Source organism: Pogona vitticeps, chromosome 2, assembly GCF_051106095.1.
Source record: "Pogona vitticeps strain Pit_001003342236 chromosome 2, PviZW2.1, whole genome shotgun sequence".
In the NCBI taxonomy this organism is placed as follows: domain Eukaryota; kingdom Metazoa; phylum Chordata; class Lepidosauria; order Squamata; family Agamidae; genus Pogona; species Pogona vitticeps.
Window position 1 is genome coordinate 9,504,015 of NC_135784.1, and position 27,057 is coordinate 9,531,071.

The 27,057-nt window shown below is 45.7% G+C and overlaps 3 protein-coding genes and 1 long non-coding RNA gene across 9 annotated transcripts in view; 3 read left to right on the plus strand and 1 right to left on the minus strand.

The window, feature by feature from the left end:
• The window catches only part of LOC144587340 (uncharacterized), a 103,338-nt gene that overhangs the window by 62,412 nt on the left and 13,869 nt on the right, over positions 1 to 27,057 (plus strand). The window lies entirely within an intron of this gene.
• Positions 1,187 to 17,297, plus strand: LOC144587346 (uncharacterized). 6 transcript variants are annotated; one of them, XM_078387472.1, is made up of 4 exons: positions 1,187 to 1,284; positions 2,873 to 2,993; positions 9,030 to 9,118; positions 13,104 to 15,443. In XM_078387472.1, exon 4 carries the CDS (start codon positions 13,104 to 13,106, stop codon positions 15,321 to 15,323), a length of 2,220 nt encoding a protein of 739 aa, XP_078243598.1. In that variant the 5' UTR covers positions 1,187 to 1,284; positions 2,873 to 2,993; positions 9,030 to 9,118; the 3' UTR covers positions 15,324 to 15,443. The 6 variants fall into 6 exon arrangements, with proteins under 6 accessions (XP_078243598.1, XP_078243595.1, XP_078243599.1 ...); XM_078387469.1 differs by having other exon boundaries at positions 10,988 to 15,323; XM_078387473.1 differs by lacking the exons at positions 1,187 to 1,284; positions 2,873 to 2,993 and adding an exon at positions 15,542 to 17,297 and having other exon boundaries at positions 7,464 to 9,118; positions 10,988 to 15,291.
• The window catches only part of LOC140703737 (uncharacterized), a 465,058-nt gene continuing 441,043 nt past the window's right edge, over positions 3,043 to 27,057 (plus strand). Inside the window, exon 1 of the mRNA XM_072987177.2 lies at positions 3,043 to 6,943. The gene's annotated coding sequence lies outside the window, so the exon portion shown is untranslated. The remainder of the gene's footprint in view (positions 6,944 to 27,057) is intronic.
• Positions 9,370 to 13,130, minus strand: LOC140703899 (uncharacterized). Its single transcript, XR_012083078.2, has 3 exons — positions 12,993 to 13,130; positions 11,689 to 11,749; positions 9,370 to 9,978 (listed from the first exon to the last, which is right to left on the minus strand). It is a non-coding gene; the product is annotated as an uncharacterized LOC140703899 (long non-coding RNA).

The window sequence follows — 27,057 nt, forward strand, 5'->3', positions numbered from 1 at the left end:
GAAAGGAGAGGGGCAAAACAGAAATCTGGGGTGCAAGGTGACCTCCCAGTTGACTCTGGGCAACCACCATGACCTGCTCCAGTCTCTCCCAGTTGGGTTGCATAGTGTGACTCCAATGGGTAGTCCCGGTTGAGTCTGGAGAAAGAGGGAAATTTCTTCAAGGGGGAGATTTTTATTTCCATGGGGGTGTGGGGGTGGGCGGGAACGCAGCATCCTGTGAAGTCCCTCTGGGAGAAACTGGCCAGGAGCCCTGTGGAGCCCTGAAGTGGATGGCCTCAGTTTCCTTGTGATTTCAGGCCAATTTTCCGAGAAAGGGGAGGTTACGCTGGGGGTGTCTCCCCCCCCTTCAGCCTTTCAAGGGACCTCCTCCCACTTTTCCTCCCCAGGAAGCCCAACGCCCTCCCTGCCTTGGAGTCCACGCAGGGCATAAAGGGGGAGGCTTCGCTTGCCATCTCTCCCCCCCACTCTCCATCCAGCCCTTCGCCCCCTTTAATGATGGTGGGGGTGGCGGTCCTCCTCCTCGTTTCCTTTTATTTAATTTTATTTAATTTTCTTTTTATTATATAAATCCATACATACTGATTTAACATCGTGCCACCAGGGTACAGCTTATAATCCTCCTGCCTTCCCAGCTGCCATCGTCCTCCTCTTCCTCAATGGTGGACTGATCCAGACTCTCCACCCACCCACCGGAGTTCTGGTGTCTCAAGAGGACAAGGCTGAAGGGGGGGAGACTCTGACTCCGTCTGCAGGCTCTGGCTCCGCCCAGGGAAGAACAATGGGGACCCAATGAGAACTTCTCTCGCGCGTCACCTGTTCCTGGGCGGAAGCCCTCCTGGGGTGCTTCCCTTGGGTATCGCCCTGCCGTATTATGGCGTCTATGAGGGGGTTGCCTGGCAACCCGGGGACACTCAGGGGATAGGCTGAAGACAATGGAGACCCTATGAGACGTCGCTTCTCCTCTTGCTCCTTTTGCGTCACCTGTTTCCGGGCAGAAGCCCATCCCTCTGAAGGGTTGGCTGGGCAAGAACGGCCGTTTCCCCCACCCCTTTTCTTCCCCGTCGAGTGACTGACAGGCTGCCCTCCAAGCCCCACTCACGGCTCGTCTCTGCGCAAGCGCAAGATCCCCTCACTGGCTGCTCGGGCTCGCTCTCCCTCTCGCGCATGCGCTCCTCTTTCTCACAAAGGGGGGGGCTAGCCAGTGGGGCGCATGCGTAGTTGAGAAGGCAGCTGGAACGTCTCGCCTCAGGAAGGCGGTTGGGCGAGTTTTAGGAGCCTCTTCTGGTAAGTAGGGTCCCCCCCTCGGTCCCTGGGAGAGTGGGGTGGGGGTGGGGTGGGGCTGAGTTTTCCCCAACAGGTTTCAGGATCGCGGGCGAGGTATCTTTCTAGGAGGATCGGGAGGCTTAAAAAGTCCCTTCAAGGTAGAGCCTGGGCCGGAGGGGGGGGAGGGGGAGGAGGGGAATCCACTCCCCCCCCCCCCCCCGTTGAGGAAGCCGGCCGGGGCAGGGACTCGCCCGGCTCCCTCCCTGGCTCAGCGCCTGGCTTAAAGCTGTAGAGAAAGGCCTGTTTTCCAGTGGAAGCGAAGGCCTCCAGAAGGAGGCGAAGGGGGATTCAAAGGGGAGAGGGGATCTCTGGGGCCCTAGATCTCTCTCTTACTCTCTCTCTCTCTCTCTCTCTCTCTCTCTCACACACACACACACACACACACGCACGCACGCACGCACGCACACACAAACACACAAACACACACACCACCTTCTCTTCCAAGGCTTCTCCGTGTTCTTTGCGATTCCCCCCCCACCTCCATCACATGCTTACAGTCTTCCTAGAAGCATCTGGCTGGACCAGAGACAGCCATGGTCTGATTTAGGAGGGCTTTCCTTATTTTTAGGTGGGTTTAACTTGTCTTACCGAGAAAAGGTGTTTACAGTGTCCGCAAAATCTGTTCCCCCGTGAAGTTTGGCCTAAATTTCAAATTCCACCCAAGAGCTAACTACCTGGAAAAACCTAAATACCGTCCCAAATTACTGGCAAGCCTTTTCAGGAGCTAGATTTAACTGCCTTCCATCTGCAATTTTAGAGGGACGTTTCCACAGTATACCCCATGAAAATCGATTGTGCCCCTGCAGTGATAAAGAAACTGAAACATTAAACCATGTCTTTTTCATATGTAGTTTTTACAAGGATGGTTTATGGGATGGAGAGAGAGAGGAATGGTCACAATCCCACCCTGTGGGGACACTAAGTTTGAGGGATCTCCTCCGTTTATATGTGTGTGAGAGCGTGCGGGTAATCATCCTGCAGTGGTGGTTGTTGTTTTTTCTCCTGTGCATAGAGACCTCCCTTTCTCCTGTGCATAGAGACCTCCCTTTCTCCTGTGCATAGAGACCTCCCTTTCTCCTGTGCATAGAGACCTCCCTTTCTCCTGTGCATAGAGACCTCCCTTTCTCCTGTGCATAGAGACCTCCCTTTTCTGTTTTTGCTTTCCTTCCTACATTTGGGAGGGTTTCCAAAGGGAAAGAGAGGCAGTGACTCTCTGGGTAACCCCTCCCAGGCCTTCCTTCGCCCCCACTTGGCTGTGGGGCATTTTGGATTTCCATTGGGGGGGAATCCAGGAGGAGGAGGAGGAGAAGATGCCCCACCCATCGGTAGGAGGAGCCTTGGGGTGGGTGGGGCATATCTCTCTCTTTTGCTCCACCTCTTCTTACTTCACTTCTCCTACCCACCCACCCGATGTCCGCCTTGCCATAGGTGTTGGTGGGTGTGTCAGGGTTCGTCTGGGACTTTCTTATGAGGAGCTCTTGCCTGCCCCGACACAGTGCCAAAGCCTTGCCGAGAAAAGGTAAGACTCTTTTCTCCTTCCCGCTTCCAGTGGCCTTTGAGGAGGTGATGCCTTATTGACACCAATAGAGCGTGGGATCTTCTCGATTGAGGCTTGAGATCTCTGCGCGAGGACCTCCTGCTGGAGATTTCTGGCAACAACGTCTCTTCAGGTAACTCTTTTTTTTAAAACAAATGTCTTGAACATATACAGTGCAATAGTAATTCTCATTACTTACTCCTTCCTCCCACCTCACTCTCTGTCCCACTGCAGACGTGGGATATAAGAGCTTTGAAACATGCTCTTAAAACGTTCCCATTTCAACCTGGCTCATAATTCCCCCAAAATGTAAGAGCCTCAGAGGCTGATATTAGCTTCATCATCAGTATCTATGGAAGATTCTCCCTCCTCAATAAATAACATTAACTCGATGAGTGTATAGATTTAATTCCTTTGGCAGCCTGAAGCTTCTTTGTTATTTTTTTCCTGTACTGCCATCTTCCCCCTTTCACTGTGTCCGGTTGGTAATATACAGTGGTGCCCAACTAGATGATTGCCTTGCAGGCTGAGGAATTAGCTAGATGATGGGTTTTTGCGAGCGCTATAGCGCTTTGCAAACCGGCTATCCCTGTGGGCGATTTTCACTGGACGATCTTTCGTTCCGCGCTTTAGAAGACTTTTTTTCCCCTGGGACTGATAGCATGGTCCGTGCTTCGCAAAACGAGTGTTTTCAGGGCCGATGTCTCACTAACCGACGATTTTAACAGGTCTTCTCTTCTCATTAGATGGCCAAAATATTGGAGCCTCAGTTTCAGGATCTTGCGTAGCTGCTGTCATAATTTGCAGTCGTCATGGAGCCCAAGAAACTATAATCTGTCACTGCCTCCATACCTTGCCCTTCTATTTGCCAGGAGGTGGCGGGACCAGTGGCCATGATCTTAGTTTTTATGGATGTTGAGCTTCAGACAATTTTTGGGCTCTAATCTTTCATCCTCATTAAGAGGTTCTTTAGTTCCTCACTTTCTGCCATCAGAGTGATATCATCTGCAACAATCTGCGGTTGTTGATATTTCTTCCAGCAATCTTAATTCCTGTTTGGGATTCCTTCAGTCCGGCTTTTCACATGGTGTATTCTGCATATATTAAATTAGCAGGGAGACAATATACAGCCTTGTCGTACTCCTTTCCCAATTTTGAACCTATCAGTTGTTCCATATCCCTTTCTAATTGTTGCTTCCTGTCCCACATATAGATTTCTCAGGAGGTAGATAAAGTGGTCAGCCACTCCCATTTCTTTAAGAACTTGCCATAGTTTGCTGTGGTCCACACAGTCAAAGGCTTTTGTGTAGTTAATGAAGTAGATGCTTTTCTGGAACTCTCTGGCTTTCTCCATAATCCAGAGCATGTTAGCAGTTGGGTTTCTAGTTCCTCTGCCCCTTTGAAATCCAGCTTTTTATGTGTGCACATGTGGGTTGGTCTCTGGATGTCTGTGTGAATTCCGTTGTATGGGTATGCTATGTATATACTTACAATGACAATAAATTTATTTGATTTATTGGATTTGATTTGTAATTCTGGGATTTCTCGGTCCATATACTGCTGAAGCCTACCTTGGAGGATTTTGAGCATAACCTTGCTAGCGTGGGAAATGAGTGCAATTGTAGGGTAGTTGGAGCATTCTTTGGCACTGCCCTTCTTTGGGATTGGGATGTAGACTGATCTTTTCCAGTCCTCTGGCCACTGCTGAGTTTTCCAAACTTGCTGGCATATTATTTGTAGCACCTTAGCAGCGTCATCTTTTAAGATTTTAAATAGTTCCACTGGAATGCCATCACCTCCACTGCCCTTGTTGTTAGCCAGGCTTTCTAAGGGCCACTTGACTTCACTCTCCAGGATGTCTGGCTTAAGATAAACAACCACTCTATCTGGGTTGTCTGGGACATCGAGATCTTTCTGGTATAATTCCTCTGTGTATTCTTGCCATTTCTTTTCGATGTCTTCTGCTTCTGTTAGGTGCCTACCATTTTTGTCCTTTAGTACGATTCTGTAGCCAACTCTGTATCCTCATGACAGTTATTCTATCCAGCCCATATATATTTAGCTTGCTAATCAGAAGATCATGGGGCACTTGGTCAAAAGCTTTGCTAAAGTCAAGCTATACAGTGGTGCCCTGCATAGCTATGATAATCCGTGCAGCAAAAATCGTCGCTACACGGAGTCGTTGCTATGCGAAATTTAAAAGCCCATAGGAATGCATTAAAACCCGTTTAATGCATTCCTATAGGCTTAAAACTTACCTTTTAAGAGAAAATCCTCCGTACGGAACTAATGCAAAGCCGGTTAATCTTTTCCTACCACTAGGGGTAGTTTTTTCCCTTTTTTTCCTTTTAACCTAAGATGACTTAGGTCTTTAAAAAAGGGGGGGGGAAAGAGGGAGGGAAGGAGGGAACAGAACACCTTGAAAAGCACCTTTTCAGCCAAGACAATCACCTTCTGGGAAAAACCAAGCACCTTTCAGACAACAGATCACTTTGAAAAGTACCTTTTCAATCAAGACAAGCCAATACAAGCACCTTTTGGGGAAACAAGGGAGCAGCAAAGGAGGGAGGGAACGCCTTTAAAAATCCAAAAATCAAAAATTTTTTAAAAGCCAAAGAATAAAAACACAGTCCATACAGCACTGTACCAGGCAGTACCAGGCAGTCTGAAGACTGCCTCCAAATCCTCTCTCAAAACACTGGGAAGAGCGAGGAAGCAGTCACGCACCCTCTTCACTGGCCAACGGTTAACTGAATGTTGAGATTTTGCTCTTTCCCCACCTCCCGCGCAGTTTTTTCGGTTTGTCACTCAAATCTAAGTTTGCAAGTCGAGTCAATATTTTTTCTATCAGAGCGGTTTTTAAGTCGAAATGTTTGTAACTAGGGCCGTTTGTAAATCGAGGGTTGACTGTACAATTGGATGTGTTAAAAGGGAGTTTGGACCTGGACTGACCCATTTAACACAAAGACTGACTGACCAATAGTTTTACTGTTTTGTGGATCTTGACTGAATTTGGAGTACAGGAAAGGGAAAAAAAATGGATTTGCTGGAGGTGGTGTTAACTGGAGAGAAAACGGAAGCAGAGATGAAACTGCCGGATTTATAAGAAGTGGTATCAAAGTATCTGAACTTGCTAAAAGCTGAATTGCTTATTTCTCAGTGGAAAGTGTTGTCTTAAAATAAATCTATGCCCAAGAAACAGAAACGACAGCCTTTAGTCATTGTACAAGTCAATCAAGATTCTTTTACAACTATATACAGGAGTTCCAAATGAACATTGTTAATGAATTTAAGAATCAGATTAAAACCCAGACGTTAGAAATTAAGGTGGTAACTTCAGGATTTAAAGAGGACGTGGAACGGAGTATTCAGAATGAAGACCATTTTACCAGAGCAGCGGGAACAGCAGGAAAAAAAAGATTTTAGAATCAAGATTGAAGAAAGATAAAATGATTGGTTTTTATGGGAGGAAGGCCCAGGTGGATGAGCTGTGGATTTCTACTCATGAGAAGATTTTTCAAAAATGTATAATTGTTTATTAGAAGAGAATTCAGAGATGAGTGAAAGCAGTGATGATGGAAGGGATACAAAATCTTGGCAATAATTTAGACATATGTTATTGGATTCTGATGTGGAATAATAATTACAGAGGAATTAAATCAGTAAATTTGTGACAAAATATTTTAAAGATGTTCTATAGATGGCACTTCAAAACTGGCAGAAAGAGTGTTAGAAATTAGAAGAGTCTGTGTCGGTCGAGTCTTTCCTTGGGCAGCTGTGAGAACCTCTCCACTCGGCCATTTCCCTCTTTGGAGCCTCCCTGCCTTTCAAGCCCCCCCCCCCCGCCCGCCTGCCTTGTTTCTACATTCTCTCCCCCCCCCTCGTTCGTGCAGGAGGGGGAAAGGGGAGGAACATGGAGCTACGAAGGGGAAGAAAGAGCCCCTCCCCTGGACGCCCTTCGAACGGGAGCCGGAAGAAGCGGGGATCGCTGCGCCTGCCTCTTCCCCCTTCGGCCCAAGAAAGGCGCCTGGAGGAGAGAAGCGGGGCTTTTGGGGCGCCTCCCGGATCGGGACCTGGACGGAGGTGGGCGCTGGAGGGTGGGGCAGGTCAGGGGTGAGGATTGCATGGGGGGTGAGATGGCCGCATCCCCGCCAGTCTGGGAGGGGGAGCGGGGACGGCTTCTCCAGGCATTGTGTGTGGTGCCGGGTTGTGGATTGCCCTGCTCGACCTTCGTGCAAGGCAGTTTTTCCTTCTGGGTCTCCTCCTCGGGAGGGGGAGGGGCATTCAAAGGGGAGAGAGGATCTCGGGAGCCCAGATCCCACCCCCCAGAGGCAGGGAGACCAAAACCCCTTGCAAGGTTATCTAGGGCTTCATCGAGTGCGTGTGTGTTTTTGTGTGTCGGGAGGGGGGTGGTAAGGAGTCCCTGCCTTCCCTTGAATCCTGCGAACAAAGGAACGGGAGAGAAAGTAACTTCCCTTCCATCTTCCCCCCCCCCGTTCCTTCTAATGACGGAGGACACCCCCCTCCCCTCCCTTAAAAGGACAAAAGTCCCAGGTGGGGCTGGAGAGGCAAAGGGGGCTGCGATGGGGGGGCGACAGGCGGGAGGTGGAGGACTTGGGGGGCCGGGCAGGAGCAATGGGGTTTGTGAGGGTGGGGTTTCCTCCCTGAACTTTCCCTGCCAGGGGGAACATCTGCTGGACCTCTTGCACTTTTGCACACATGCGCTATATATCTGTGTGTGCGCCCCGGCTTCTCTCTCTGCGTGTTTCTCTTTTCCTGGATGATCTGGCAGAGAGGAGGGCTGAGGATGAACTGCTGGAGGAGGAGGGAAGACACACACACACAAAGACACACACACACACAAAAACACACAGGCTTGGCAGCTTCCTTGTTGCGTTGTTGTTTGTGAACACAGAACCTTTTTTTCTGAAAGGCAAGCAGGAGAGAGAAAGTGGTGGACTTTCCTCGGTGGGAGGTTTCCTAGCGGAGGCTGAACTGGAAATCTCCCCAGGAACGTTCATGAAATTTGTTCTTCCCGCAGGGCCAAAACTGTTCTGGTCTTTGGGTTCTGAAGGCACAATTCAGGGCCATTCACTGTACAAAAGACCTGCCCCTCTTCCTAGGGGTTCTCCCTCCTGCCTCCAATTCGTGGCCCTCCATGGGGTGGAGCAAAGGGGGCTTTGGAAAGAGGCCGAAGGAGTTCCTGTCCTTCCACATGGAGGGCAAGAGGAAAGAAGGACCGGAAAGCAACACAGCCTCTCCTTCTGGGACACTCCCTCTCCTGGCAGGTCTTTTGCGGAGTCAATGGCTCTGAATTGATCGTGAAACACTTTGTTTTACAGCAGGGGGAACCAACACCAAGACGCCCCACCCTCGGTTGCCCCCCTTCCAAGCCCCTGTGAGTTTCGCAGAGCTCAATGGGGAGAGCGAAGCCTAAACAAGGTTGGGGGCTGGAAGACAGCAGGCAAGAAAAGTCCTGAGACCGGAACTTGGGCTGGCAACCCCACAACACAGGGCACTTGGCACGGAGGGCACGGAGGCCGAGGAGCCCCTTTGGAGACCCCCCCCGTGTTAGAATCCCTGAAGTGACAGAAATAACGAACGGTCTCACAACAACAGAGGGCCTCGTGCAAACCTCGGTGCAGTACATCACACTGTGTTCTGTGTTTTCGAGATCTTGATTTTGTTTGCCATTTTAGAGTAGGTTTGGGTTGATTCTTAAGATTTCTAGACTTGCTGTTTTTAACTTCTAAATATTGTGTTTTAAACATTTACATAAGCCACCTTGGGTCCTTTTAAAGGAGAAAGGCGGATTAAAAATATTTTAAATAAATTGTGGGTGAAATACACTCTTGTATGCTGCTGCTTTCATCGCATGTCTCAGCAGGAAGAAGGTCCTGTTGCTCTCTCGTTCCCTGCTGTTGCCCCCTCCTCACTGGGACGGTGGGAGCTTTTATCCTGGAAGCTTGCCTGCCTGCCTGCCAGTGGGGTTGATTTCATTGTCGGCTGCCTTTCTGTTTCTCCTGTTCTGCTCCCTGAAGGAGAGAGAAGGTATGTAGGGCCGTTCAACAGGAACATGACAAAGGCAGATCCTGGAAGGTAATGTTTTTTGTTTGCTTTATCTGTAAAACCTCCAGGCTGATCTTTTCTATTTTTTCTTTTCTCCTAGGGAAGGGGCGAGACTGAACTGATGTCTCTTTGCTTTTCTTGGGACCAAAAACGAAGAACCAAACCTCATATCTTTCCAACATTTGCAAGGTAAGTGAGATTTCAAGAGGTGGCTTAAGTAGCCTTGCCACACTCTCTCTCCTCTCAGTTTCCCCGGCCCAGCAGGGATTTGAATCCAGGTCTCCTGGATTCCAGTCTGGTACTCCATCCACGACACCACACTTCTTCTTTGAAGATGTGCAAATTGGTGGTGTTTGGAGGGTATGGTTTTCTTTCATCTTATTTAGGTGGCGTTTGTTTTGTTTTGAAGAAATCTCGGTCCTGCTCACCCCGAGCACATGCTCTTTTAAAAAAAATATTTTATTGTGGTTAAGGGGAAGAGGAGAAACAATGTCATACTAACATCCATTCTATACATATTGCCATATCAAAATTCCAAATTGCTCTTTTTACTATTTTCTGCCTTCCAGATTTAAGTTCTCATTTTAATGCACGTTGTTCAAGCGATGTCTGATGACTCAAACCATTTGTAGAATAAGTCCCATCTTTCAGTTGCTTTTTGTAGAAGACAGTCCTTCATCACTTCTGATAAAACATCCATTTCCGCTGTTTCCCGTATCTTCTTTATAAGATCTTGTTTCAGTACCGTTGGACTTTTCCAATTTTTGGCATAAAGAATTCTAGCTGCAGTGACTATGTATATAACTATATACTTCTCTGCCTTATCTATATTATCAGGTATCATACTCAATAAAAACAGTTCTGGGGTTAATGGAACCTTACAAAGCAATATTTGTTGCAGCACAGCATGCACTCTTTTCCAATACTGTTTCGCTACTCTACATGACCATCACATATGATAATAACTTCCCAGATGTGCTTCACATTTCCAACACATATTTGGTACATCTGTATACATCTCCAACATTTTTTCTGGAGCCATATGCCACCTGTAAAACATGTTATATATATATTCTCTAAAATTAACCGATCTTGTAAGCTTTATATTATTTTGCCATATTTTCAGCCATTGATCAATATCAATATTATGCCCTATGTTTTGTGCCCACTTAATCATAATTCTTTAACCATTTCATCTTGCATTTTGATTTCTAACAGATAATTATACATTTTCTTAACTATTTTACCTTTTTAACCTAATAAAAGCTTATCAAATGTCATTTGTTCTGAATAAAAACCTTCTATTTTGTCTTTTGTATACATTCGTGCCCCGCTTAGCGATGAACCAATCATCGGTAAGTGAAAAAAACCCATTCAAACATCGTTTTGTGATTGCTTTTGCGATCGCAAAAACATCATCGTGAAGGAGATTCATCATTAAACGGGGTAATCGTCAAGCGGGGCCTCTCCTGGGACGTTTCCTCTCCCGGCCGGTCTTTTGCAGAGTCAATGGCTCTGAAGGGTCCATTCCAGACCAATTGAATGTGAAATGCTTTATTTTATGGCAGGGACACATAACACCAAGACCTCCTCCCTTGGTTGCTGCCCCTCCAAGCCCCTGTGAGATTTGGAGTGAGCTCAATGGGGAGAGGGAAGCCTAAGCAAGGTTGTGGGTTGGAAGACAACAGGCGAGAAAAGTCCTGAGACCTGATCTCTGCCCACCGTGGGTTGGCAACCCCACGACACAGGGCACTTAGCATGGAGGGCACTGAGGCCGAGGAACGCCTTTGGAGATGCCCCCTGTGTTAGGATACTTGAAGTGCCAGAAATAAGGAACGGTCTCGTGACAACAGAGGGCCTGGTGGAAGCCTTGGTGCACTACATCACAGTGTGTCTTGTGTTTTCGAGATGTTGATTTTGTTTACCATTTTTAGTGTAGGCTTGGGTTGATTCTTTTTAAGATTTCTAGGCTTCCTGTTTTTAACTTTTAAACCTTGTGTTTTGATGATTTATATAAGCCGCTGTCATGCACCCGTTCCCCTGTTTGTTTCTCCACAGAACCCAGGTTCACTTTTGGAAAATGACATTTATTTTTTCCAACCCTTTTCCGCTGCCACCAGAGGGTTTCTCCTCACTCTTTCAAATAGAACTCTTCAATCCGTGTTGTTCAAGAAAACAGTGTTTATCAAAGTGTTCATAAGTAAATCATGGATTGTCTTATTTTATTAATCAACTGTGCTTTTATAACATTTATATTTGCTTAGATAGAATCATGTTAATCTATGTATTTATTCATTTCATATCTGATCCTCTATCTCTCTATTCTTCTCTAACACATGACTGGTCCTAACTGCCTAAACGTCTCTAACTGAAGTTCCTAACTCATCCCTAACTGAAACTCTTAACTGATCCCTAACTGAAATTCTCTCTTACTGCTCTTTAACTGTCATCCATACTCCTTATATTTCCTTAGTTCCGCCCCTTCTGTACACCCATTGGCTCCTGAATCAGGGTTTCATTGTGATGGACAGGAGTGGTCACTGACCTGTCCGTCACAGCCGCCTTGGGTGCTTTTAAAGGAGAAAGATGGAGTAAAAAAAAAATTTAAATAAATTGTGGGTGAAATACACTCTTGTATGCTGCTGCTTTCATCACTATTTGTCAGCAGGAAGAAGGTCCTGTTGCTCTCTGGTGCCCTGCTGTTGCCCCCTCCTCACTAGGACGGTGGGAGCTTTTATGCTGGAGCTTTGCCTACCTACCTGTCTGCCTGTGGGGGTGGTTTCTTTGTTGGCTACCTTTCTGTTTCTCCTGTTCTGCTGCCTGAAGAAGACAGAAATTCAGCATTCAGAATTTGTAATATTTAATTTTGCTGGGGTCAAATACCTTCTCAATTTCAATGCATACATTATTGCTTTTATTCTTACAAATGGGGTTTATCAAATTCTTCCCTCCCCTCTTTCCATACATATTGCTTTAGGTATCTAACTCTGGAGCCAGAGGTTGGGCGTTGACTTCCCTTCTAGCTCTGCATTTCAAAGATTCTATTACCTCAGTACCCATTTCTCTGACCATCTTTGCTGCCTATCCTGTTTTTAGAACTTCCTCCTGATTCTCTACCTGTAACAGCATTTATAAGCTGTACATCCCATCACTTTCATGGACCTGTCCTTTCACTTCTCCCTCTGAATCATGCAGACGTTGTCCATTCCCGGCATTGACCACTGCTCTTTCCCCGTTCTGCAGTCCAATAATCTCGCTGCATCACATTCATCCACTTTTACTCTTCTTTTCTAACACTGTCCTTTCCCCCCCTCTTGTTATTCATTTTTTGTATTCGCGAAGGCTTTCACGGCCGGGCTCTAATGGTTGTTCTGGGTTTTTTGGGCTCTTTGGCTGTGTTCTGAAGGTTGTTCTTCCTGACGTTCGCCAGTCTCTGTGGCTGGCATCTTCATTTTTTATTAGTGCGTGAACATGCAGAAATGACTCACTCAGACACGATCAGCTTTTTCCACCACCAGACGTGTATTTACAGGATATTTACAAATTTACAGAGTGACAGCATGACACCATGAATTCATCAGAAGAGCAGGAATACATCTTCTCTGCACAGACCACATATATACACTAATGCATCTGGCTGTATCCAATCAGCACAGATGTTGCATCATCTTTGAGCCAGCCCTCCTGAGTCACTGTGATTCAGCATTTTGACACAACTGAACATCATGGCTGCTCATTGATCCATTTGTTCTGCTCAGGCCTGTAAATTTTATACTCTGACATTTGCTAAACAGTCTTTTAATTATTTGATTCCCCTTTAATGATTTTTGAGAAATTCCTTTCTAATTTTCTGAAAATTTAAATACAATCATTGGGGGGAATTTGAGAAGGTAAAAAAGTTAATATACTTTGAATTTAATTTACTTATTTGGGTGTGGAACTGATTCGCCCCTTCATGACTCCTCCATCCAAATGGTCCCTCAGTGAAGAGTCCTTCCAACCTCAAGCCCAAAGGAAGAATCTCTGCTCTGGCCTCATCCCCTCCCTGGTTCTCTTCCCTCACCTTTTTGTCTGTCTTTCCTTCATCCTCTGTGACCCAGGCGGATACTGCACACATTCCTTATTCCTGCAGATTTTGAAAGTGGATGTTTCTCCTCTTTTTCTAATCTACCAGATGATGAACAGGAGAAGAAAAATTGCCCAGCAACTTCGGGGCCAAACCGGACAGGAACTGAAAAGCAAGCAAGAAAACATAGAATTCAAAATCGGAATGGGCAGGCAAGGAGTTCACATGAAAACAGTGACGCAGGGGAGAAACCATGTAAATGCATGTCACCTCAGTAGACTTCAAAGAAAACATGCAGGGGAGAAACGGTATCCATGTACAGAATGTGGAAAGAGCTTTAGTCACAGTGGTGTCCTTAGGTTACATCAAAGGACTCACACTGGAGAGAAACCACATAAATGCATGGAATGTGGAAAGAGCTTTAGTCAGAGTGGTAACCTTGAGTTACATCAAAGAATTCACACTGGGGAGAAACCACATAAATGCATGGAATGTGGAAAGAGCTTTAGTCAGAGTGGTCAACTTCAGTTACATCAAAGGATTCACACTGGGGAGAAACCACATAAATGCATGGAATGTGGAAAGACCTTTATTCATAGTGGTCACCTTAAGTTACATCAAAGGATTCACACTGGGGAGAAACCACATAAATGCATGGAATGTGGAAAGAGCTTTATTCAGAGTGGTCACCTTAAGTTACATCAAAGGATTCACACTGGGGAGAAACCACATAAATGCATGGAATGTGGAAAGAGTTTCAGTGATAGTGGTAACCTTAGATCACATGAAAGGACTCACACTGGGGAGAAACCTTATAAATGCATGGAGTGTGGAAAGAGTTTTAGTCATACTGGTCACCTTAGATCACATGAAAGGACTCACACTGGGGAGAAACCACATAAATGCATGGAATGTCAAAAGAGCTATAGCAGTAGTGGTGAACTTAGGTTACATCAAAGGACTCATACTGGGGAGAAACCACATAAATGCACGAAATGTGGAAAGAGCTTTAATGAGAGTGGTGAACTTAAGTTACATGAAAGGACTCACACTGGAGAGAAACCTTATAAATGCATGGAATGTGGAAAGAGTTTTTGTTGCAGTGGTGGCCTTCGGTTACATGAAAGGACTCACACTGGGGAGAAACCATATAAATGCATTGAATGTGGAAAGAGCTTTAGTCATAGTAGTAACCTTAGGTCACATGAAAGAACTCACACTGGGGAGAAACCACATAAATGCATGGAGTGTGGAAAGAGCTTTAGTCGCAGTGGTGCTCTAAGGGTGCATCAAAGAACTCACACTGGGGAGAAACCACATATATGCATGGAATGTGGAAAAAGCTTTAGTAGGAGTGATGACCTTAGGTCACATGAAAGAGCTCACACTGGGGAGAAACCACATAAATGCATGGAATGTGGAAAAAGCTTTAGTCGGAGTGAGGTGCTTAGGTCACATGAAAGAACTCACTCTGGGGAGAAACCATATAAATGCTTGGAATGTGGAAAGAGCTTTAGTCATAGTAGTAACCTTAGGTTACATCAAAGGACTCATTCTGGGGAGAAACCACATAAATGCATGGAATGTGGAAAGAGCTTTAGTCAGAGTGGTCACCTTAGGTTACATCAAATGATTCACACTGGGGAGAAACCACATAAATGCATAGAATGTGGAAAGAGCTTTAATCGCAGTGGTCACCTTAGATCACATGAAAGGACTCACACTGGGGAGAAACCACATAAATGCATGGAATGTGGAAAGAGCTTTAGTCAGAGTCGTAACCTTAGGTTACATCAATGGATTCACACTGGGGAGAAACCACATAAATGCATGGAATGTGGAAAGAGCTTTAGTCAGAGTCGTAACCTTAGGTTACATCAAAGGATTCACACTGGGGAGAAACCACATAAATGCATGGAATGTGGAAAGAGCTTTAGTCAGAGTGGTAAGCTTAGGTTACATCAAAGGATTCACACTGGGGAGAAACCACATAAATGCATGGAATGTGGAAAGCGCTTTAGTCACAGTAGCACCCTTAGGTCACATCAAAGGACTCACACTGGGGAGAAACCACATAAATGCTTGGAATGTGGAAAGAGCTTTAGTCAGAGTGGTCAACTTCAGTTACATCAAAGGATTCACAGTGGGGAGAAACCACATAAATGCATGGAATGTGGAAAGAGCTTTAGTCAGAGTGGTCAACTTCAGTTACATCAAAGGATTCACACTGGGGAGAAACCACATAAATGCATGGAATGTGGAAAGAGCTTTAGTCATAGTGGTAGCCTTAGATCACATCAAAGGACTCACTGGGGAGAAACCTTATAAATGCGTGGAATGTGGAAAGGGATTTAGTCGCAGTGATTACCTTAGGTTACATCAAAGAACTCTGACTGGAAAGAAACCACATAAATGCATGGAATGTGGAAAGAGCTTTAGTCAGAGTGGTCAACTTCAGTTACATCAAAGGATTCACACTGGGGAGAAACCACATAAATGCATGGAATGTGGAAAGACCTTTATTCATAGTGGTAAGCTTAGGTTACATCAAAGGATTCACACTGGGGAGAAACCACATAAATGCATGGAATGTGGAAAGCGCTTTAGTCACAGTAGCACCCTTAGGTCACATCAAAGGACTCACACTGGGGAGAAACCACATAAATGCTTGGAATGTGGAAAGAGCTTTAGTCAGAGTGGTCAACTTCAGTTACATCAAAGGATTCACAGTGGGGAGAAACCACATAAATGCATGGAATGTGGAAAGAGCTTTAGTCAGAGTGGTCAACTTCAGTTACATCAAAGGATTCACACTGGGGAGAAACCACATAAATGCATGGAATGTGGAAAGAGCTTTAGTCATAGTGGTAGCCTTAGATCACATCAAAGGACTCACTGGGGAGAAACCTTATAAATGCGTGGAATGTGGAAAGGGATTTAGTCGCAGTGATTACCTTAGGTTACATCAAAGAACTCTGACTGGGAAGAAACCACATAAATGCATGGAACGTGGAATTAGGTTTAGTCACAGCTTCTGGTAAGTTAAGGCATAAGGAGCTGATTGAGGTTTGTGCTGGTTTTCACTGGAAAGAATAAACAACCATATGCTGATGTAATGCTAAACAGAGAGAAAAGACAAAAAATTGAGTGCCTTTTGAAGTGCCTCTTGTGATCTATTTTACTTTTGTCGTTAATTGACATAGAGATATCAGAACATAGACTTGGAACCATGTGCTATAAAAATGAGAATAAGCATATATTGTGCACCAGAAGCTCTTACAAAATTAATGTAAAAATAGAAAAGGGTGTATGTTCTAAGGCTAACTGATGAAAAAAAAGCAGGTAGAGAAGAGAGAGTAGCTGTCTTTTGTTTTAGAATGATTTACCATTTGTTTTCTCTTTTTTTATGAACAAAAATATATATTGTATGATTTATGAAGAACTAAGTGTTTCCAAGCTATTATATTGCGAGTATACTGCTTTGTAATGGCATGGATTGTTGGAAGGTGTGGAAATTTTGGTTTTTCAAGCTCTGGTCTCTGCGGGCCCTGCACTGCACTGGGTCGGCGGTGACCAAGTCCTTCGATCCTTAACATCTGAGCTTCTCTGAGGCTGGGAAACCCAAGCTTTGGGAAGATTTGTTTTTTCTGACTGATGCACAACAAAGGAATATAAATATTGGGGGAGATCTTCCACAAACTGTTATTAGAAAGGAACAGAGAACCGTAGATGTTTGGTTTCAAGGAGTACAACAGATGATGGAACTGATGCTGGGTGAAAGTCCTTGGAAGAGCAGAAAGATAACGGTGAGACAGTGACAGCCAGCCATGGATTTTACACATGGCTGTGTGAAAACACAATTTTCTGTGTGTAAACAACACACTTGCATCCAATAGTGCTTTTTTTTACTTTGTTTACATTCATTTTTAATTTTTAAATACTTTTGCATACCTTTCATTGAAAATGATAAACTTTTTTCTTTTATGTCATTGTATTCTTAGGAAGTCTGAAATGTTCTTAAAATGCATTCTCTGTCTTTCTAGATAATGAGCTCCATTGTTTTAATGTGTTTGTATTTTAGTTTCAAACACGTCTTAATTTTTCCCTATTATCTAAATTTAAATTCCTGCTTCTTTTTACAAGGTGCAGTGAGGCATTTTAAATAAGCCTGCAGTTTTTGCATAACGGTATGATGTTTGGATTTGAAGATCTGTACCTAGAATTTTTTCTTCATGCTTGTAAGACTCCCTTACATTTTTAAATTTAGTACATTAAATAAATGAATGTCTACAGAACTAACAAGTTTTGGAATTGCCTGGCATGATTGCAACAAGGAAAAGACTTCTTATTAGATACCCAGATGAGCTTCAAACACCTTGTCCCTGGCTGTCTATGTGACTGAGAAAGTCGGGCTGAACCCATCCTGACTGGAGTGCCGTCCTTTCCTGAGAAGAGGAGGGAGAAGCCCATGGAGCCCCAGAGGCAGAACATATGACCTGTTAGAGAAGTGACACCTCCTTCGGGAGAACGGAAAGAGAGATGAGAACGGTCACAGAGGATGGAGATAGTTGCAAATGAAGAATCAAAGGTTTAGGCCAATGAAGGGATGGGAGAGTCTGGAAATAAAGAGCCAGGGGTGTCTAAGGTGGAAGAAGTTCCAGTGAGGGAAGCAGAAGGTCCATCAGAGGAAAGGATCAACTAGGTAAAGGAATATGAGGATACCAGCAGAGGTGCAGGAGAAAAAGAAAAGAATAAGAGGAGGAGGGAAGAGAACTATATCTTGGGGAACCATCATGAAGGGAGACAGCGGAAGCTGGAGAGGTAGAAGGGGAAAAGAAGGAGAGGATATTACCAAAAGGCTGGGAGTGGATATGAATGGAGAATCCCTGGACCAAACAGTGGCAGAACTTGATGATACCTCATGAGAGGCAGAAAGGAGACAGAGAGAAGTAAGACGGGAGAAACCCTCCTATTGAGGAGAGAAAGAGGTTAGAAAGTGGAGGAGAAAGATCAGGGCGGAGAGAGGCACGCTATCTGAAGAGCAAAAGGGAAAGATGGACCAACCTCTCAGAGAGGGCTTTTGGCAGGACCCCGGTGGATCAGTTGTCTTCCAGTAGTGACAACATTGATGAACTGTGGAATCTCCTTGATGGCCCTGGCGGTGCCCTAAATCAGGCAGGAGATGGCTGGGGTTGGAGGGGAAGCTGGCCTTTTGAGTTTATGGGGGCTTATTGAGGGCAAGATCCGTGGAGAGGGTCTGCTTTGCGTGATCTCCTTGTGATGACCTTCTAACCACTAGGACTTTTTGGAAACCAATAGGGAGCCATCAGTCTTCAGGGGGGAAAAGGGCGGCTCTCCTTTCCTCTCCTACCAAGATCTCAGGTTAGCCTTTCCCTCTTCTGTCAGGTCTCATTGGACCCACCCGGCTTTTAACAGTCCCATGTGCAGATCAGAAGGTCGGCTGATAGGGCTACCTCGATTCTGCTGGCTGAGAGGAGGAGGAGGGGTAAGAGACCATCTTCCACCCAATATCATCACAACTGGTATAACCCCACTCGCAATGACATTGCCCACAAGGGTTTTGACCGAACTCTGGGAACCTGGATGTCTTTTCTCTTTTTTTAGCTAAAAAGGACTGGAATTCTATCCTGAGGGTGAGGACAAAACCCTCCAGGTTAAACAGAAGAGGCTGGACAGCGGAGGTGGGGCAGGGATTCTAACTAGAAGTCTGGGTCACACTGAGACGTCTGCAGGAAGGGCTGAGATGTACAACTCGCGGCGGGTCTTGCGAGGAGCAGAAGGCCTCTGTCATGAGAGACTCCCTCCCTCAGACTCCCTCCACCAGAGAGGGGAAACCTGATTGTGCTACACGGCAGGGGGGTTGGAGCGCTGCCTCTTAGCCCCTCCGCACAGATGAAAGAACCCAGTGGTCCTTCTCAGCCACCACGAGCCCATCCTGCAGGAAAGGGACGAAAAGGGGAGAACAAGCTGGATCGGGACAGAGGAAGAAAGTCCCCTCCCTGCCCCCTCATAAAATACCAAAAGGGGGATCAAGAGTGGGATGGTGGGGGGTCTCTCGGTAGGAAGGAGGGGGGCAGAAGAGAAATCAGGGGTGCAAGGTCACCTCCCAATTGACTCTGGGCAACCACCATTATATGCTCCAGTAGTCCTGGTTGAATCTGGAGAAAGAGGGAAGTTTCTTTAGGGGGAGATTTTCATTTCCATGGGGGTGTGGTGGGGGCCGTGAATGCAGCATCCTGTGAAGTCCCTTTGGTGGAAACTGAGCAGGAGCCCTGCGGAGCCCTGAAATGTGTGGCCTCAGTTTCCTTGTGATTTCAGGAGGTTACGCTGGAGGTGTCTCCCCCCTTCAGCCTTTCAAGGGACCCCCTTGGTCCTCAGCCCCACTTTTTCTCCCCAGGGAGCCCAACCCCCTCCCTGCCTTGGCTAGGTAAAGGAACATTAGCGTACCAGCAGAAGTGCAGGAGAAAAAGAAAGGAATAAGACAGGAGGAGGGAAGAGAAATATATCTTGGGGAACCATCAAGGAGGGAGACAGCAGAAGCTGGAGAGGTGGATAGCCCAGCTGCGGCCCTATCTTGATGTGAGGGCGCTCAGTACCTTGGTGCATGTGCTCATCTCAAGATTAGACCACTGTAATGTGCTCTACGTGGGGCTGCCTTTGAGGCTGCTGTGGAAACCTCAGGTGGTGCAGAATGCAGCGGCCAGACTTCTCAGTGGGATGAAAAATACCAATACATCTCACCCACTCTGGCCGCATTGCATTGGCTGCCCATCCGCTTCCGCATCGACTTCAAAGTGTTGATGCTTACCTATAAAGCCCTAAACGGTTTAGGGCCTCGATACTTGGCGGAACGCCTTCTCCCACCACGATCTATCCATGTCACTCGCGTGAGCCAGGAGGTGAGGCTGAGGAGCCTAACGCCGAGGGAGGCCTGGAAGGAAAAGACAAGAAATCGGGCCTTCTCGGCGGTGGCTCCTCGCCTCTGGAATAATCTACCTCCTGATATTCGTGTGGCTCCCTCGCTGGGTATTTTTAAAAAGCAACTAAAAACATTGATGTTCCGGCAGGCCTTCCCCTTAATCAAATTCTGACCTCCCCTTCCTCCCCTTTCCCTACTCTTTGTCCTACCTTGCTGTAAGTTTTTTCTTTATGTAAAACTGTTTTTTATATATTGCTGTATGTTTTGCTGTCAGCCGATTAGAGTGGTCTTAACCGACTAGATAGGTGGGATATTAATAAATAAATAAATAAATAAATAAATAAATAAATAAATAAATAAATAAATAAATAAATAAATAAATAAATAAATAAAAAAAAAAAAAGAGAAGGGCAAAAGAAGGAGAAGATATTACCACAAGGCTGGGAGTGGATATGAATGGAGAATCCCTGGACCAAACAGTGGGAGAACTTGATGATACCTCATGAGAGGCAGAAAGGAGACAGACAGAAGTAAGACGGGAGAAACCCTCCTATTTGGGAGAGAAAGAGGTTAGAAAGTGGAGGTGAAAGATCAGGGAGGAGAGAGGCACGCTAGCTGAATAGTGAAAGGGAGAGATGGACCAACCTCTCGGAGAGGGCTTTTGGCAGGACCCTGGTGGATCAGTTGTCTTCCAGTAGTGACAACATTGATGTACTTAGACTCTCCTTGATGGTGCTGGTGGTGCCCTTCAGAGGACCAGCCTGCCTCCCCCACCCTCAGCCCCACACCCAGCAAAGGCCTTCTGTGTGCCACAGCTGGGCAGAACGGTTTCTCAAGATGCCCACACAGTTGGAGACCCCCTTCCAGTCAGATGGTCTGGGAAGTACAGACACAACTAGACCACAAGATGCAGTGATTGCTTCTATAGTTGCAAGGAAATAAATGCAGAGTGGTTTGGCGGTGTCCACCCTCACCAGTCAGGATGGCGGTTAATGATTAGGTTGTAAACTGACCAATACCACTTGTTGTGGAATATGATCCACAGGCTACCACCCAGTTGCTTAGTACAGTAAATCCTGCTAGAGTATGACCATTGAATTAACTGGGATTTAGGGAATCAGCTCCTTCATAAACTCTATTGATAGAAAGGCAGCTTCTCTCAGTGCCTTGCTCTGCTACAATAAGTTGCATTTAGAGTAGGCTTGTCAGAGGAATTTTTGGATGAGCTGAATTCCTCAGGGATTCAAGGTGCCTCCTTGAGTGCACTTTACTACAATAAGGAACAGGATTGGGAGTGCAACCACCTGCCCGCCCTACCTTCTGATGGGTTTCCCGCTGGGGCAGGTGGCTGATCACTGCCTGGACCAAATGCGAGGGCCAGAAAGATGACCTTCGTTCTGATCCACATTCAGTACTTTTCCAGTATTCCCATCCACGGAGCCATCCTGAATGTCCTAGCCCAAAACCCTGTTCCATTTACTTCAGACAGATAATCATTTTCTCCGTTCAGGAAGGTGTGTGTCCATTGCATGGCTTATGGCACATCCAGTTCTGCAACCAGGTGTACAAGAGACACCCCTCCCGCAAGATACTGGCCTTCAACTAGCCTTCCTCCTCGTCCCATCCTGGTTCTTACCAGGCTTCTCCACAGCTGGGTCAGGATCCCTGTGCAAGCTGTCATGCTCCACTGTGCAAAGATATTGGTTGTGCTCCTAAGGATCAGACTCAATACTGAGCCAGGTGTGGAAGGTCCTGTCTGAGTTAGGAACGACATTCACACAAAGAGTTGGCATCCAAGCCCACTCCCTTCTTCCTCCACATGGCATCAATTGCCTTGGGGTAGAAACCATGAATGTGGCCAATGAGAAATTTTTAAAAATGAGCGGCTACTAAAACTCGCCAAGCCCTTCCCTTCTCAGTTCAAATCCCAAAGCAGGCCCTGAGGGAAAATTCATCTCTCCCTTTGTCCAGGTTTGGAGACCTTCCTGGAAGATGGCCATTCTCAGGCCACCTGGACAGGAGCTGGATTCCATCCTGTCCCATTTTGCACAGGCCAGCTTTTGCTGCCTTTCAGGGCCCCTAAATCAGGCAGGAGATGGCTGGGGTTGGAGGGGAGTTTATGGGGGCTTTCTCTCTCTTTTTTTCAAAAAAATATTTATTTCTAAAGAATAAAAAGACTATCGACCATATTACAACTATTAAATGTCAAAATATAGAAATTTTATAGGCCTGAACATGTATAAGTGTATCATTAACAAGCTGCCATTGTGCACAGATGTGAGAATGCTGAATCACTCTGGAGATGATGCAATGTCTTGAAACCAGAAGAAGACCAGGTGCAAAGGATGAAGTCATCTGTCTTCTGATTGAACAAAATATGCCATGTACATGTATATAAGTGGACTGTGTCTTTGTGTCTTTCTCTTCCTCCACCACCACTTGCTGCCATGCATGCTGTCCAATTTTATAAAGAGTTCCTGCCATGCTGTTAAGATGCCTGCCTGTTAATATCTGTAAATACTTGTAAATACAACCATCTTGCAACAAAGAAGAACTTGTAAGTGTCTTCAATAACTCTGCGTATTTCTACTGTCGCCAAAACCCTGCAAGAGGTCATGGGCTCAGCAACGTGTGCTGCGCAAGCCAGATAAAGTCAAGACGGTGGTGAGTAACATGGGTGAAGTATATAAATGAAGGAGGAGAGCGAAAGTGGCAGTGAAATAGAAGATTTGGGAGAAGACAGTTCATCTGTTAGCCCAGGAGGGGAAAGGAAACAGAGAACTGCAAGAGAAGGCAGGATGTCGTACAGCGCAGGAAGCATAGGGGGATTAGCCATAAACAGGCTGAATGACAAAAACTATAGAACATGGGCAGTGAAAGCAGAGATGCTGTTACGAAGAGAGTCTTTATGGTCATATGTGAGTAATCCTCCAGCCCAATTAACAGAGGAGCAAGAGGAAGAGCATCAGAGGGCTTTGAGTACCCTCATTTTGTCCCTTGAAGATGAACAGTTAATGCATATACAAGGACTGACCACAGCCAAGGCAATCTGGGAAGAGAAACAGCAGGCACAACCAGAAGGCTGTATAAGTGCCAGATGCAGTCTGGGGAAAGTGCCTCTAAGAATCTACAAACCATAAAGGGGCTGTTCAATGAACTGCAATTAATGAACGTTAATTTTCCAGAGGAGCAGAAGGTCTTCTTGATTCTGAGCGGTTTATATCCTGAATTTAATATGCTTATTACAAGTTTGGAAAATCTGCCTGACACACAACTAACTCTTGAGTATGTTACAAGTAGAATCTTGCAGGAAGAGGATCACTAGAAGGAGAGATTCCAGGCTGCTGAAGGAAGCCATGTGGGAGCTGACCGGGAGAGACGGAGACAGACTCCGGACGGCAGCATGAGAAGAAGGACACCAGCTACAGACAGAGAGCAGCGTGGACGTGGCATGATGATTAAAGCCTGTTTTAAATGTGGATAGGAGAGACGCCTTCAAACAGCAGAAAAGCAGCAGATTACAGACGCTCTGCAGAAAGCGGCAGCAGGAAAGCAATTAACAAAACAAGAAATAAGGCGTCCAAGGTCGCAAACACAGCTGAGTGGTTAATAGACTCAGGAGCTGTAAATCACCTCGCTAATGATTTAGAGATGTTTTCTCTTCTAGGGAGGACGGAGCTGAGGAATGTGACGCTGGCAAATGGACAGAAAACAGACGTTGAAGCACAAGGGAAAGTGTATGTTCCCAGTCTGAAGGAAGAGATAAGTAACGTTTTACTGGTTCCCAGCATTGACTATCACATTTTAAGCGTCTTAGCCCTTGACAGACAAGGGTTTTGTGTGATGTTTGAAAAAGGGGAATGTATAATTAAGAAAAATAACAGAGTAGTTGCAAGAGCAAAGCAAGAGGACAATTTATATGTGTTAAAAAGCAGAACACATAGAGACACGCACATGGTACATAAAAACAAACCCCAACATGACAGTTGCATCCACTTACTACACAGGAGACTGGGTCATGTGAACTTTAAAACTGTGCAGAGAATGAAGAACATGGCTAGAGGTGTGAACATAAAAGATTGTAAAAATTACTTGGATTGCCAAGTTTGTAAACAATGTAAAACACATGTGGCTCCAAAGGGGAAACAGAGTCTCAGAGAGACAAGCAGGCCTTTTGAATTGGTACATGCTGATCTGATAGGGCCATTTCCACCCTCATTAGGAGGGGCAAAATTTGCACTGGTGATAGTGGTAAAAATACACGCTTTTCGTTCTGTTTTACACTGAAATAAAAAACAGAGGTCTTTCAGACATTTAAAAATTGGGTGAAATCAATTGAACGACGCTTTGGCCACCAGGTGGCGCAATTGCAGTCTTATAGAGGTTCAGAGTTCATGAGCACACAATTTCAAAGGTGGCTAGAGTGCACAGGAATCAGACACAGAAAAACTAGCCCATATAGTCCATTTCAAAATGGTGTGGCTGAAAGGAGAAATGGGGTGCTCCAGGAAATGAAGGATGCACTGCTAGCGGACGCAGGGATGCATCATGGGTACTGGGCCGAGGCCCTGAAGACGTCGAATTTTTTGGTGAACAGAATTTGGTCATCTGCCGTAGATCAGACCCCATATTTCATGCTGTTTGGGAAGGAACCTTCGTTAAAGCACTTAAGGGTATTTGGTTGTGCTGCATGGGTACACGTGCCAAAACAGCTAAGGAGAAAAGGTAAAGCTAAAACAAAGAAAATGAGGTTCCTAGGTTGAGCCTGGATCAAAAGCATATAGGTTTGTGGATGGTAACAGAAACATAGTGATATCCAGGTCTGCTAGCTTCAATGAGGGAGAGAATTGGGATAAGGTACATGCGAATTCACAAATATATATCCCATTAAATGACAGCAGAAGTCAGCTTAGACAGACAGAAACATATGAACAAGACACGAATTCCTCTGCTGATGAAGATGATGAAGAACATGAAGAACACGAAGAAAGACATATTAGCCAGTCAGAGATAGAGACAGAAACACAGGGTCCCAGGAGGTCTGAAAGGACAAACAAGGGTGTGCCACCCAAGAGATTTGGAGTGGGTGGAGTGAGAGTCTGTCATGTTTATGTTGAACCCAGAAATTACAAAGAGGTTATGGAACTTCCTGATTTTGAAAAGAGAAAATGGCTAGATGCCATGGATGAGGAAATGAAATCCATGGAGAAGCAGAAGGTGCTTACAGAAGCAAAGTTACCTGCAGAACACAGAGGTTACAGGTAACAAATGTGTGTTTAAATGAAAGTTAGAAAATATATAGTTAAAGAATGAAACAAGTGGTGCAATAAAAGTGACTGAAGACAACATAGCAGACGTACTGACTAAGCCTTTATGTACAGAGAAGCATGAGAAATGTGTAAATGAGATGAGAATTTGTTATGTTCAGGCATAAAAATTAGGAGGGGTGTCAGAATATAGAAATGTTATAGGCCTGAACATGTATAAGTGTATCATTAACGAGCTGCCATTGTGCACAGATGTGAGAATGCTGAATCACTCTGGAGATGATGCAATGTCTTGAAACCAGAAGAAGACCAGGTGCAAAGACCTCAGCGGCCTTTGATACCATCGACCACGGTATCCTTCTGGGGCTCTCCGAGCTGGGAATTGGTGGCCTGGCGCTTGCCTGGCTCCGTTCCTTCTTGGAGGACTGTCCCCAGAGATTACAGCTTGGGGAGAGTGTCTCAGCCCCGTGGAGTCTCAATTGTGGGGTTCCACAGGGGTCGATTATCTCCCCAATGCTGTTTAATATCTTTATGAGGCCGCTGGGTGGCGTCATCAGGGGATGTGGGGCGTCGTGTCATCAGTATGTGGATGACACCCAGCTCTACATCTCCTTTTCACCAACTGCAGGTGATGCTGTCATCTCCCTTCAGCGCTGCTTGGGGGCCGTACTGAAATGGATGCAGGAGAATGGGCTGAGGCTGAACCCGGACAAGACGGAGGTCTTGAGGGTGGGTGCCCCCACTGTTGGCGGCTTGGGCGACTCCCTCTCATTTGGGGGGGTGACCCTTGCTGCAAAGAGTGGGGTTCGCAGTCTGGGGATCCATCTGGACCCAGCGCTCTCCATGGAGACTCAGGTGGCGTCGGTGGTCTGCACCACCTTTTTTCATCTCTGGCGGATAGCCTGACTGCGACCCTATCTCAATGTGGGGGCGCTCACCACCCTGGTCCATGCGCTCATAATCTCAAGATTAGACCACTGTAATGCGATCTACGTGGGGCTACCTTTGAGGCTGACGTGGAAACTCCAAGTGGTGCAGAATGCAGCGGCCAGACTCCTAAGTGGAGCACGAAGATATCATCACATTTCTCCTATTCTGGCCACGCTGCATTGGCCGCCCATTTGGTTTTGACGCTTACGTTTAAAGCCCTAAACGGTTTAGGGCCTCGATACTTGACGGAACACTTACTCCCACCAAGATCTATCCATGTCATCCGGGCGAGTCAGGAGGTGAGGCTGAGGAGCCTGATGCCAAGGGAGGCCCGGAAGGAGAAAACAAGAAACCGGGCCTTCTCGGCGGTGGCTCCTCACCTGTGGAACAACTTACTTTCTGACATTCGCGCAGCTCCCTCACTGGGTATTTTCAAGAAACAACTCAAAACATGGATGTTCAGGCAGGCCTTCCCCCCTTCCATCTAATGTCTAATTATTATTTTTTCTTTCTGTTATAATATACCCTGTTTCTCGCTATCTTTTAATTTTGTAAATCTGTTATGTGATATAAGTTTGTTTTTAGTCTGTGTTGTAAGCCGCTTAGAGTGGTCTTAACTGACTAGATAGGCGGGGTATAAATGAAATAACTAACTAACTAACTAACTAACTAACTAACTAAATAAATAAATAAATAAATAAATAAATAAATGTAGAATTTGAAAAATTGTTGAGATTTGTGGAAAGGAAAACTGGAAAGAAAGTGAAACAAATCCAGACTGACAATGGAACAGAATTTACTAATGCTAAGTTCCAATCAATTTTGAATAAAAATGGGACTATATACCCTAACCCAAAATGCATTTATTGAAGGAGAGGCCAAACACTACAGAATATGGCAGAGGCAATGCCAAGAGGTAGCAAAC

Excerpts from the sequence above, each read along its gene's own strand:
- LOC144587346 (XM_078387473.1), top strand. The coding sequence starts at position 12,885 with ATGACTCCTCCATCCAAATGGTCCCTCAGTGAAGAGTCCTTCCAACCT. Across the intron at positions 15,292-15,541 it reads TAGTGGTAGCCTTAGATCAC|ATCAAAGGATTCACACTGGG; the intron begins ATCAAAGGACTC and ends AGCTTAGGTTAC.